General features: G+C 33.9%; 1 protein-coding gene across 36 annotated transcripts in view; it reads right to left on the bottom strand.

Annotated features, from left to right (window-relative positions):
- Nucleotides 1-11,315: 11,315 nt before the first annotated feature.
- The window catches only part of LOC106880568 (kinesin-like protein unc-104), a 267,934-nt gene continuing 265,657 nt past the window's right edge, over nt 11,316-13,592 (bottom strand). For 31 of the 36 annotated variants that reach the window (XM_089340874.1, XM_089340882.1, XM_089340876.1 and 28 more), the window contains 3 exons: nt 13,030-13,149; nt 12,336-12,454; nt 11,535-11,724 (listed from right to left, as the gene is read on the bottom strand). In XM_089340874.1, the coding sequence (XP_089197000.1) occupies nt 11,685-11,724; nt 12,336-12,454; nt 13,030-13,149 (279 nt within the window). In that variant the 3' untranslated portion in view covers nt 11,535-11,684. Of the gene's footprint in view, nt 11,725-12,335; nt 12,455-13,029; nt 13,150-13,592 lie in introns of all 36 variants that reach the window. The other 5 variants (XM_089340891.1, XM_089340887.1, XM_089340888.1 and 2 more) reach the window with 5 other exon arrangements.

Below are 13,592 nucleotides of genomic sequence, written 5' to 3'. Positions count from 1 at the left end.
CAAATTAGTGTACGGTGTTTTTATTTCTTTTTCTTTTATATGTATTTGTCTTTTTGTTTAATTTTTGCTTTGTTTCTTTCCTTTCGCTTCGGTGTATTGAATGTCACAAATGCACAAATTCCGAATCAAGTGTTTGTTGTCGGTATTTCTGTCGTTTATGTAATGCAACTCCCAGTAGTCAACTGATGAGAAAAAAAAGCCACTTTGCAAGCCAACCATCCAACCAGCCAGCCAGCCTGCCAGTCCGTCAGTCACTTGTACAGCCTCCCCAAACCACACACACACACAAACAAACATACCAACAAATATATATTCCTCTCCACCAAAAAAAAAAAAAAACAGGAATGATGGTTGAAATGGTGGTAAAGATAAAGATGATGTTGTTAACGATAATGGTGGTGGTGATGATGATGGCTGTAGTGGCGGTGATGGCAGCGGTGGTTATAGTGGTGGCTTTACAAGTGATTGATAGAAGCCGTGTGACAATGTGATCTGTTCAATACAATCTCTGAGGATATTAATACCAAGAACAAAAAAAAAATATATATATATATATACTTATAAATAATTATAATAAATGTTGGTACTAATTAGCATTCGCAGCAGCAGCAGCACCAGCCAGTATGTTGTAGTGTTGTCTTTCTGAGTTGCAATGTGGTCTTCATAATGTTATCAATGTTGTTGTTGTTGTTGTGGACTTTGGTTTGTGTTACGTGTTGGCATGCAGTTGTGAAAGAAAAGCTATCTGTATTTGTAAGGATAATAAACACTAAGATTAAATAATGTATATTTAGAAGATACATGAGTTAATTTCTTAATTTGATACAAAGACAAGTTAATGAGATTGGCATTTAGTGTAATAAGTTAAAAAAAAAACCTTCAAAACACAAATTGAAAGAAGGGATTCTGACATCAGGCAGTGGAACTCCTTTAGTTTATCACAAGCATGAATCTTATTCCACGGTTCTTGCCACATGAACAATACATAAGTAGGTTTTTATGTACCAAAGCTTAAATCACTAAGGAAAGGCAGAAGGGTGGTGACTGAAGCTGTGTGACAATTTATACCTTTCTCAAATATATTAGCAGGGAAAGGAAAGTAACTTGTTGTCAAATAAGATATGAAAAACCATCTCACAGACTTGGCAAGCTATCAAGAGTTTACCACTTTCTCCTTAACAAGCAATCACCACAAGAAGAGGATATAGGAATGATATAAAATATCAAGACTGTCAGTCAATCATTAATAGCCTTTATTTTGATTAATTAATTAATTTATTTATTTATTTATTTTTGATAAATACGCTATCACAAACTAACATTGGTTTACATAGGAAAGAAAAAGTAGGTAGGTAGGTAGAGAAGGTGGAGGTAATGAACAACAGAAGAAGAGAGTGGGTCTTACCAACTCAGAAATATAAAGTTAAAAACCACCTTTATAATATAGAAGATATTGCAGATTTCGAAAAATAAAATACAAATATAGACATTTTTCTCAATCGTCCTTAATTTAAATTTAACATCTTGTACAAATACAGAATTAGCCAGAAACAAAATTTCTCAAATGATCTCTTCTTTTTCATATTGTGAAACCGTTTTTGGTGTGCGTTTGTGTGTGTTGTTGTTTACATTTATTTATATCCATGCTTATTATTATTATTATTTTGCCTCCCCACCCCCTAGATATTTGCTGTTCCTATTACAGGCTACCCTTCAATTAAGTAAGAGTGCCACCCTGTTTTTCCATCTGGCAAGAAGAGTTATGGACATTTATTTATCTTAAGAATTCAATTAGGTTCGAAGTCAACAGATCATAGACCTGAACTTATTGAAAATACAAACAACAACAACAACAATAATAATAATAATAATAATAATAATAATAATACAAGCAAATAATTTCTTCTTTTGTTTTTTAGCTACTCCCCAAAGAATGAGTGTTTCTGCGAAATCGAAAAAAATAAAGCCTACTCACTTCTTAGCGGAAATCATCATCTTTCCCCGCTGCTTGTCATGAAGTCAGTAAAGTGAGGAGAGCCATGAACAGGGTCATGATACTGAGCCACAACTGTGTTTTTATCAGACAAAGATTGAAGAGAAAGAGAGAGAGAGAGAGAGAGAGAGAGAAAGAGTGTGTGCAGAAAACTGGCTTTAAATTTTGTACCTAACTCTTTTATTCAGTAAGGACATTGGAAAGTTTTCCAAGTATATCTTTTGCATAATAAAGAACATATAGTTAAGTGCATGCTAACATAATGAGCCAAAAAGAATTTTTAATCAATTGAAATTAAACCCATATTGAAAAGAAAAGTTGTTAGCGTTAACGACAATTTTTTTTTTTTTTTCAAGGAAGGCAAGAGAATGAACTCCATCATTCAAATTGATTCAAAATTAAATGGCAACATCATAAATTCTAGTCAGATCTGAATGCAAACTTAACCTGACAACTAGGAATACAATAGCACTCTTATATTATTGCTTTGATCCCCTCTCCTACCCCTTATTAGGGATAACGAATATCATATGGCTCACAAAATAGAGGAAGAAAAACACAGAAAAATGAAAAACAGATTTTTTTTGAGAAAATATCCTAGAACATGAGTTAGCAAGACCTCATCAGTCAATTTTATATTCAAAGGACATGCTATCCTTACTGGTTGCTATCATACCAATATACCATCTATAATGATTGAAATAACCAAATAATGAAAACAATGCAGAGTCAAACAACCGACTAAATATAGCAGCCAACTCTCCCTCAAGCATCTCTAAATTGACTTTGAAGTGGGAACTACATGTTAGAAGTTGCAAAATTTTCAAGATAGATTGTCTTATAAGGAAGATTGAATGATCACAAGAATGTTTCTCAAACACTTAGCTCTGACTCAAATCTACTGGACTTGCACATTATACACACACACATATATATATATGTATATGTTTGTATGTATGTATGTGAGTGTGCATATCAGGCTTCAAGGCTTGTGTTGGTTATTGGTCTTAAAACATGCCACTAGTTATCTGCATGGCACAGGAGATGTGCTAAGAAAGAGCAGATTGGAGACACCCCCAGCAACACTCTTTTGATTGGTTTACAACCACAAACACAACAATTTCTATCTGTAACAAATTTACATTTGAACATCTGAGATTGAAGCAATTTTCGCCCTGCACATAATATAGATATTTATTAACCAAAAAGAAAAAGATTTATTTATATATATATATATATATACCCTCTCACACACACATACATACATAGACTTATTCAGACCAAATTCTCAGTAGTGAAGATTCATGAACATAATGTGCAAAAATGTGTGTTTGTATATGGGTGTACATGTATGCATACATATTGCATACCAATTGGCTCGTAAAGAACCTCATACACATAACACATTGCACATACACATTCTTAAATAATTAAACTGTATCTGTTTCACCATCGAATATTTAAATTAATACTTCTACATAAAAATATATTGATTTAAAAAAAAAATTAAATAAGAATATTGCACTTGAATGTGTGTGTATGTATATGTGTGTGTGTATGTATATGTGTGTGTGTATGTGTGTTTTTATTTTTATTTTTTTCTGTTAAACATTTATGATAAAGAATTCACAGAAGACAGGGAAGACAACCATGCAAGATTTACAGAAACTGGCAAAATACAGAACTGATTGAACTAGTAATAGAGAGAGAGAGAGAGAGAGAGAGAGAGAGAGAGGGGGAGAGAGAGAGAGAGAGAGAGGAAAAAAACTCTTGTTTTCTTTTCAGATCTTTATCTTAGCCCAAGATAACCATTTTTTTTTTTTTGAGAAGATAGGAATAACATGCTGTGAGCATTTATCAGGGTACTATGGGAAGTTTAAAAAATATAATGGTTAGTATATTGCTCCAACATGGCCAAGGCTACATTGGCTAAAACAAACTAAAGAACTATATCTTGGCAGTGTTTGAAAAAATAAAAGAAAAATCATAATAAAATAATAATTAATAACGTCAGTTAATTATCGTTAAATTGCTGGAATAGATTTAAGCAAGTTATAAAAACTTGCAGGTTGACAGGCTGGATTGATAGATGTACACAATGTTGGCTATTGAATTGAACAAGAGTTAAACGTTGATGAGTGCTCGTAGAATTGGAGATATATATCTGGAACTATTTAGAGAGAGAGAGAGAGAGAGAGAGAGAGAGAAAGAAAGAGTTAACTCCTTGCCCAAAGTACCATAAAGCTGTTGCAATAATTCTTGTGAGAGGAGCAGATGAAGTTATACTGTAAGTAGATATTGCAACTACCCATTCAGTATGAATTTGATAGAAAACCTCCAGGCTACAATTGCTGCTGAACAGGTAAAGTAAGCATTAGTAGGGTCACTAATATAACAATAAACATAGCTTAATGTTGACCAGCACTATAAAAAGAATAGTTAGAGTAACGAGCTTACTAATTACCTATTTGTGAGGAAGTATTTAGAAGTACATTAATAGTTGTTTAGCCCCATCCTTTGACCTGTATATCTGTGACTACACTGTCTGATGATGTATCTTTCCTTTCTTTAAGATATAATCTGAGGGTGATTGGACTACTAATTCCAGCAGGTGAAGAGAGTATATATATATATATATATATATATATATAGAGAGAGAGAGAGAGAGGCTCTCTTGTCGGCTCACTTTCTTACTTGGGCAATGTCTTACAATGATGTGAGGTTGAATCTGCAATAACTGCTTCAGTAAGTATAAATGATACCTCAAACAAGCCTGCCTGGATTTCCCCATTAAACAAGAGGTGGAGCCCCATACTAAGATGGAGAGCACTATGGCATCCATCCATCTGCTGTCAGATGAAGGAATAATGACCGAGAAGATCTATCCAAGCAGAACAATCCAGCCCCGGTTGTGGGTTTTTGTCCACAACCCCAGTCGGAAAGGAAGGTAATCCTCTTGCCGGAGTTATAAATCTGGTTATAACTGGAAGCACTGTCATTGAAGAAGCAGAGACAACTGGGACATCCTCCTCCTCAGTGTACCAAGTAGAACACCTTTCAGAGCACTACAAAGAACTGGTAGGATAACCCCCATACATCCAAACTTTCCAAGGAGTCTCCTGACAAAGACTTGAGTCCTCTTCAGAATTGTTTGGCCATTAACCAAATACAGAGGCTCTTAAAACTAAATACAACACAAAGCCAAAGAGTTAGTATACTAATAAATACCAGATTAGTGCAGCTGAAAGTAAATATATGTTAGTAAGGATATGACTAAATGTTCAGTAAACCAACAAATGTGTCTTAAAGGGCTGACAGTAACAATTCTTAACAGGCCAAAGATCTTTAGCAAACACTCTTAACAGACCAATACATTGTATGCTTGGCTGGTTTCAGTAATTGATTTCTATTGGCCAGACAAGCTTTGTTAATTATAATAAATTCAAGAGACTAATAGTTAATTAAATGCTCAGAGCTGTAACCTTTAATGGCGAATGACAACACAAACAATATTTGAATGTGTATGAATGAATCTAAATATACATATGCATATACATACTTATTCACATACTATCAATCTTGAATGATTATAAAAATTTTTTTTTTTTTTAAGGGAAAAAACAACAACAATGAAGTAATAAACACAAAATTTCTGCTGATTTTGCTGTCTGAAGATGTCTAACAACAACTTGAATCTATGAGAGAGATTATGACAGAGGCTAGACAGATGGGTGGAAGGCAGTTGCTGGAAGCAGAATGCATCAAAGTAACATGTTAAATTGAAGTAAGGTCAGCAACAAAGTCAATCCCTTCACAAACCACTGAAGCATAAAGTGAATGAAAATCAAATCAACCCCGAGATATCTATATCCATTGCAGGTAACTTTACCCAGACAAAAGTCTGATTGCCTTTTTATTTTCTTTACCTTTTTTTTTTTTTAAAGTTTGGGGTTAAAGCGAGGCACTAAGAAAAACCTGCACCGGTATATGAATTCACAATTTATAGGCAGGACATTTGATAATACATCCACTCAGCCACTGAACAGATATTATAAAGCAACAAAGAGTTTGGTAAATACACATGCAGCCATGCAATATGCATGGATATCCATTTACGTCAACATTTTTATCTGAGGAGTATCCACAGTCTCTTCTGTTAATCAACCGTTATTACTATGATAAAGGGGACAACATATATTTCCTCAGACCAGCTTAACTTCCTCTGGAAGTGAAGGTTGAGAGTTTTAGGGAGTTATATCACAGCTTTGAGTCTCAACACTGGTTCATGATAGATCTATTACATGTTGCCCACTTTTTTTTTTTATCACACTGTTGTTTGGTAAATCTACCACATGCTGCATCAAGCATGCTTGTCGTGGATCTACCAAGTCACTTCATGCACACTTATTCTGGTTTGTGGCTCAATGCAACTGACTGGTGGTGGTCCTACCACATGTTGTCTCATACAATCATGAGGTGGCTCTATCACATGTTGCATCAGATAGTTGACACTGGACGGTTTATCATACATTGCCTCATGCAATCTACCATATCTAAAACATGTTGCCTCATAACTGCATTATGCAGTTATTTTTAGTAGATCTACCACATGTTGCCTCATGCAAGAATCATGTGATGGATCTACCACATGTCACTTGATAACATAATCATTTAGTAGTGGCTTCTTCAAGTTACTTTAGGCAGTTGTTTATTGTAGATCTACCACATGGTGCACAATAAAGACATCCTATGGATCAACCACAAAATGCCTCATGTGTCATGCATACATGTGATGAGATTTTACCTCCATGCAGTGTCCTGCAGTTGTCCTCATTAGATCTACAAGTTTAGGCTCCAACATTAAGGCATTTGAAAAAAACCTACCACATGTTCATGTTGCTTTGAACAGTTTTGTTGTGATACCTATTTCTATCACATGTTGCTTAATGCAATCTTCTGAAAAACAGATTTAGGAAAAAACAACATGAAAACCTGTGACCTTTCCATCAGCACCATCACCAACTCACCAACCTCTTTCAATTTCTTTCACTAACAAAAGCTGCTGAGATAGAACTAGCATCCATAAACAACAAATAAAGCTACACTAAAATTTAATTTACATTTTATCTCTCACTCTCTCCAAAAAAACAAAAGGAACACTGAGCCATAGTCACCTGCAAATTAACCTTTTTACTAGGTTAGGGCTTATTTTTAACATTTATTTTGTAAATCCTGAGCTAAGTAATATTAATTTAGGGGAGTATTATTTTTTTTTTAGTATAGTTTTCTTAAACCTAAGATCACAACTTTAGAGGGCTGGCTGGAGGCATGAGACAGGGTGATATACATCCTTCATGTCTTTCTTCATAGCCTCAATGAATGAAATCAAGAGAACTGACTCCAACGGGGAATTGAAGTTAGCTCCCCTTTTATTGTTTTGCTTCTACGATGCTTGCTGATCTTTCAAAGATATTTCTCTAAAGTGTCTATCACAATTATATATATATAAGTCAGATTTTTCTGATGAAGAAGGATAAGTATAAAATTGTGATGTTAATACCTCTTCTCAAAGCCAATGAGAAAAGTGATGAGAATAAAAGCTTTTAAAGAGATAATCAAGATAGATAGATAAATGAAAAGATGTAGGATGATGGGTAACTAAGTGGAGAGAAGTAAACCTAACATAGAATAAAGAAGCGTGAAAATAGATAGCTTTAAATAAAGAAATATCTGTATTTGATATATAAGTTTAGTGTCTTTGAGCTAGAATTTTTTGAAAAACCAAAATTATCCCATATCCCATTCAGCATGAGCATAACTTTTAAACAAAGTTAAAAAGTTACACAAGCACTACAGAACAATCATGGAATAATGAGAAAAGAATTCTACCACAAGGAAAAAAACATAGTTCTCATTGTTCCTCCTACCCTGCTCAATGAAGAAGCAAAATCTCAAAGCATCAATTGAAGATGGGAACATTATTATATAATATATTATTATGTAATATTATTTTTATTATTATTAATGACCATATTCCACTGAAATTATTTGGAGTTTTCAAAAGACAAAGAGAGACTGAAGAAGAAACAAGAGTATGGATGGAAAAGGACAAAGTATAAAAAGGAACAAGACGAAGAAAAGAAAAATGTGACAGGAGAGAAAATGAAAGAACGAGAGAGAGAGAGAGAGAGAGAGAGACAGATGGGGAAGCAAGGAAGGGGTGGGGAACCATAAAGGAGAAAACATCGTCACACACAATAATACCAAAGCTTTAAGAATGAAGTGAGGTAAAAGTGGTTGTTAATTATTTAATTACAATTTTTTTTCCCATACAGATAAGAAAAAAATTTTGTCTTCATTCAACTATAAATAAAATTTCTGGAAAAATAAAACATTTTTATAACAATAGTAAATAGTTAATAGCAATAATAATAATAATAATAATAATAGTAATAATAATAATGATGGGTTAAGCTTCTAGTGATACAAGATTGCAAACCTAGTTTCTACTCCAGATTTAAGTCATTTCGCTTACATTTGCTAATGCCATTAGGAAATGCATGAATGTCATAAAAACACTTTTGCTCCTTTATAAATCTAGTGCCAATGAAAGAAATTAGCATTTTCTTCTCCTTTTAAACTAATTTTGTTGTGTAGAGGATGATAGTATACTGACCACACCCATCTCAAACTTGACTTTGTCTTCCATCTTCCACTAGAAAGATGCAAGACAAAGGTAACTTTGTAGAATTTGAACTTAAGAGCAACAGGGCTCTGACTTTTCAATAATCATAAAGCATTATGCAAACAGCAATCAACTGGCTTGATTATAATTCGGGAACAAAATCAACAATTTGAGTGGGGGGGGGGTTTAGTTGATACCACCAATACCAGAACTTAGCTGGTACTTTATTTTACTGACCCTGAGGTGTGGTGGGGGGGGGGGGGGAGAGATAAAAAGCAAAATTGATCATGGCAGGATTTGAAGTCAGAAAACAAAGCTAGAAGAATTAATGCTGGCCATTTCTTTCTGCCCAAACAATGTTCTAGCGATTCCTGGTTTCTTTACATAGATTTAAGGGAGAGCAAATAAAGAGGTTGTGATATTCATGCATTCACAAAAAGAGCAGCAGCAATATGCAAGTGAAATGGCATCGACCGGGAGGAGAAACTGGACTGAGAAGGTGATTCACCAAGAAGCTACTACCACTACTAATACTACTACTACTATCACCACACTGAGATGCACACTTGTTACTACAATAACACGAATAAAAACATCAATTTATTATTACTATTATTATCATTATTATTATTATTATTATTATTATTATTAATGGATGTTCCTATGAAATGTTAGCACACAAATCAATCCATATAATAATTACCAGATATTGCACAACCCAACCAAAAACAGAACACTACATGACGAAAACAAGCTTTAATATAAATTCACATGGCAAACCCGAGTACTTTAAAATGAAGCAGAGTATTTGCAAGAAGCAATGGACATTCTTGTAGATGCTTGGTTACTGAATTATTATCAGTATAGCATATGGCATGTGAGAACATTGGTTTCTCAATTTACATTTGTAAATGCTACAGATGCAACGATGTACAGTGGCTTCTGACAATTTATGTTATGTAGAAGTTTAAGATATGAGAATAATCTGCTATACTAGCAACACTTAAAAAAAAAAAAAAAAGAGAGAGAAATCAGTAAATATTTCAAGATATTTCCTACAGATCATTTGCTTACTTTTAAGAATTATCTGCATGCTTTCTAAGATGTACTTGTGTGTGTATGCATCAGAAAGATGACTTCCGTTAAATAAGAGTAAAAGAAAATCGAATTGATACAGAATCCTCACATTCAAACACTACTGAGCCTGACCAAGACCATAACATTTCCAACCTGTTTCGCTTAGAGAAAAGTCAAGTGGAGTCATGCGTACTAACCTTGCCTCTTCCAGAAGAAATGCATGCGTATGTGTACGGAGTGTATGGTGTTGAATGAAGTATACATATGTGTATATAGTGATGTATGGTGTATAGACACATATGTGAACTGTGTGATGTAGCAGAGGAAGTCTTTCTCTTTTTGTCTGTCTTTCTCTACAAAAACACATATGCAGACTTCAGTTCCACTACATTGTAAAATAACCATCTTTCCATTGACAAGACTTTAAACAGACTAAACAGTAAAAATATGCAATAAGAAAAAGCATTGAATTCTTAAAATATGAATGGATAAAAAAAACAACAAAAACATGGCAAAAAGGGGTGGGTTGGGAAAGAGAGATAAAATGGAGTTTATTATTCTAAAAATAAGTGTTAATAAAGTAAAGATAAATATATCAATGCATATGTGTATATGCATTAGTTTATCTGTGTGTGTGTGTGTGTGTGTGTGTGCATCTATGAATATTAGTTTGATAGAATATCACATATTTGGCTAAATCTCAATGAAATGCAAATAAAAATAAAAGATCTTGGAACTGAAAATTGAAAGTACCATGGTGTGTGTGTGTGGTGGGTGTTGAATAAATTATCTAAGAAATAAAAAGCATATTAGTGTGTGTGTGTGTGCATGTATGGGAGAGATTTATTGCATAATTAAGGCCACAACACATACAAATATCTTTAACACATACGCACATACATAGTTTGCACTCAGCCACCATCAATCTAAACTATATTATAGTAACAATACATCAGGGAACTTTGAGCTAGGATCTAAATTCTAGATCAAATATATATATATATATATATATATATATAACTACCTAAATGTAATTCTAAAAACTCCCACATTTCATTTTAATTAAAAGTACCCATCTGAAGAGACCTGACACTGTGCCAAAATAAAATTTTAGTTACTACATTGCAGACTTCTTCCATGTACCTACTAACTTCCTTCTTGTTCTCTTCCAACATTATGCGGATGTAAATGTATGTAGGCATGTGTGTGTATGTATATTTATATGTGTGTGTGCATATTATAATATATATATATAGGCAAGTTCCAGAAAAAAAAATACGGAGCCACACATGGGTCTCTATATGTTGCAAGATTATTCAGAGCTAAATCATCATAAATTTCTTGTGTATGTGTGGTTGTATAAATGTGTGTGTATACACACACACACACACACACACATACATACATACACACACATCTATATCTGTGTGAGCATGTATATGCATCTTATACACATCCAAATAAATATTCCCTTCTTTTTCTCTCTCCCAACTCATCAATACATACATACATATATATATATACATGCATATACACATATATATATATATATATATATATATATATATATATATATATACTCATCAGGCTCTAAGTGTATGTGTGTGTATGTAAATATATATAATATAAATATATCCATAGAGAGATAGATAAATAATGTAGATATGCATATATTTATACACATATATATCCATATATATATAATATATTGTCTGTATGTTTAGTTGTGTTAATGTGTGTCTATTATCTACATATTACACAAATAATGGGGTTTCATTTAAGTTAAGTTTGGTTTGTGATGTGCTTGTATTTGTTTTGCTTGAACTGCAGTTTTGCTTTCAACTTCCTTCTAAGAAGGCTGCATATGGCAGCGGCATTGCTGTAGAACTGACCAAGCTGTCTGCTGCGAGGTACTGGACTTATTGCAGATCATATTTTCACCGACTGTTTCCTCCGTGACAGTTTAGACCTAAGGAAAGAAACAAAACAAAAAAGTATAAAAATAAATAAGTAAAAATGCATGAGGTGAAAGTGCTTTGTTATTTTAGCATGAAACATCAACCCACCCACCCTGCTTATATTCATTTGACCCTTCGGTAGTTAAACTGTCTATATCAGACCCTAATATTTTAACTGTTTTACTAAGGTGTCAGGTGATGCCCATGAGGGTGCTTGACTGTTCCAATGCTTTAGCCAGGCCATTACCTATGGTAATACTATAAGCATGTTGGCTTGCTTCAGTGGGTTCCATTGAACCTTGTGGTGTGAAACCAATTGAGGCACTTAATCATAAATCTGCTCGATAAAAGTCCACATGAGGCAAACAACAACTGAATCAAAAACAAACCACAATAATGGAGTTTATATGTGGTCACGTGATTAACTAAAAATAGCAGTCAAATCTCTGAAATCGATCCTGCTATTTTAAGAGAGGAGAAGGACAAACAGAGTAGATACTGTAGTTTGAGATATACAGAACAGCAATAGGATCATGATTGAAATGTCATTGATCATGGATCTGTTTGATCAAGGCTGACCTAGGGTTAAGCCAAAAAAAATGAATAAATAAATGTAGTTTACCTAATTCGGCCAGCGAGAAGTGGATTGATGGCATATAGCCAATCATGGAAATCTTTGTCATCAAGAGTTTGCAGGAAAAATCCTCTATGTTTGGTCATTACAGAGAATGTGTTTCGAGTCTGAAGTGAAAGCAAGATAAACAAATATTTAATAGCACATTTTATATGTGTAAGTGAGAAAGAGAGAGGGAGAGAGAGAAGGGGAAAAGGCAAACAATAAAGAGAGAAAAATTAGAGGGAAAGAGAAATAGAGACAGACCAAAATATGTTTGTAGAAATACACTAAAATATGATACACATAAGGACACATTCACACATACCCACACATACAGAACACATGCACACACACTACAGAAGAGGGAGTAGGAAACGTATCTACAGAATACAGAATATGGTACACCTCTACACAACACAGAATATGATACACCTCTAAAAAATATAGAGAATGACACATCTATATGGAATATAGATTATGGCACATCTACACAGAATATAGATTATGGCACAGATTTATAAAATAGAGAGTATGGCACATCTCTACACAACATAGAGTATGACATAGTTTTACAGAATATAGAAAATGGCACACATTTACAGAATATAGATTATGACACACCTATACAGGACAGAGTATGACAAACTTCTTCAGAGACTAAGTCACAAGTAAATGTATAAATAAATTGAATGACATATACCTTGAGCATAGCTTGTTGATCTTCACTATATTCAATCTGAGCTGTGGCTAAGTTAATCAGACCCCTTTCAACGGGATCCTTCTCATTGTTGTAGATATACACATAAGGACGACGGACAACCTGTAAAATAAAACAAATTATCAGTTAATGAATTTGTATACATATATTATTATTATCATTATTATTATTGAGTGAAAGAGCATTGCATGCCATCAAAGTGACACTGGGGTAAAATATACGAAGCCCATTATACCCATCATGACTACCCGTCTGATAAGGGTATGCCAGGCACATGCTTCACAACCATATGTGCATGACATGGTGATCTCATATCAAGATAGACAATGCATAACCTTGTAGGTGGAGTCCAGTTAGAATTTTCTTCAAGTCGAGTAGCCCATCCTGCTCAAAAGGTCCCTGAATAAGGGTTGTTTAAAGATGTTGAACAAAACACCCAAGTTTCCAGAGGTGTGTTATTCAAACCCCATAGAATTCCTCTCAACACATTGCTACGATGCTTCCCTACTACTTCTGCTTGTGATCAGAGATGCACTCATCATCAG

Source organism: Octopus bimaculoides, chromosome 24, assembly GCF_046866305.1.
Source record: "Octopus bimaculoides isolate indiv1 chromosome 24, ASM4686630v1, whole genome shotgun sequence".
NCBI lineage: Eukaryota > Metazoa > Mollusca > Cephalopoda > Octopoda > Octopodidae > Octopus > Octopus bimaculoides.
Note: the sequence above shows the minus strand (reverse complement) of the source record. Positions and strands in the feature narration are given on the sequence as shown.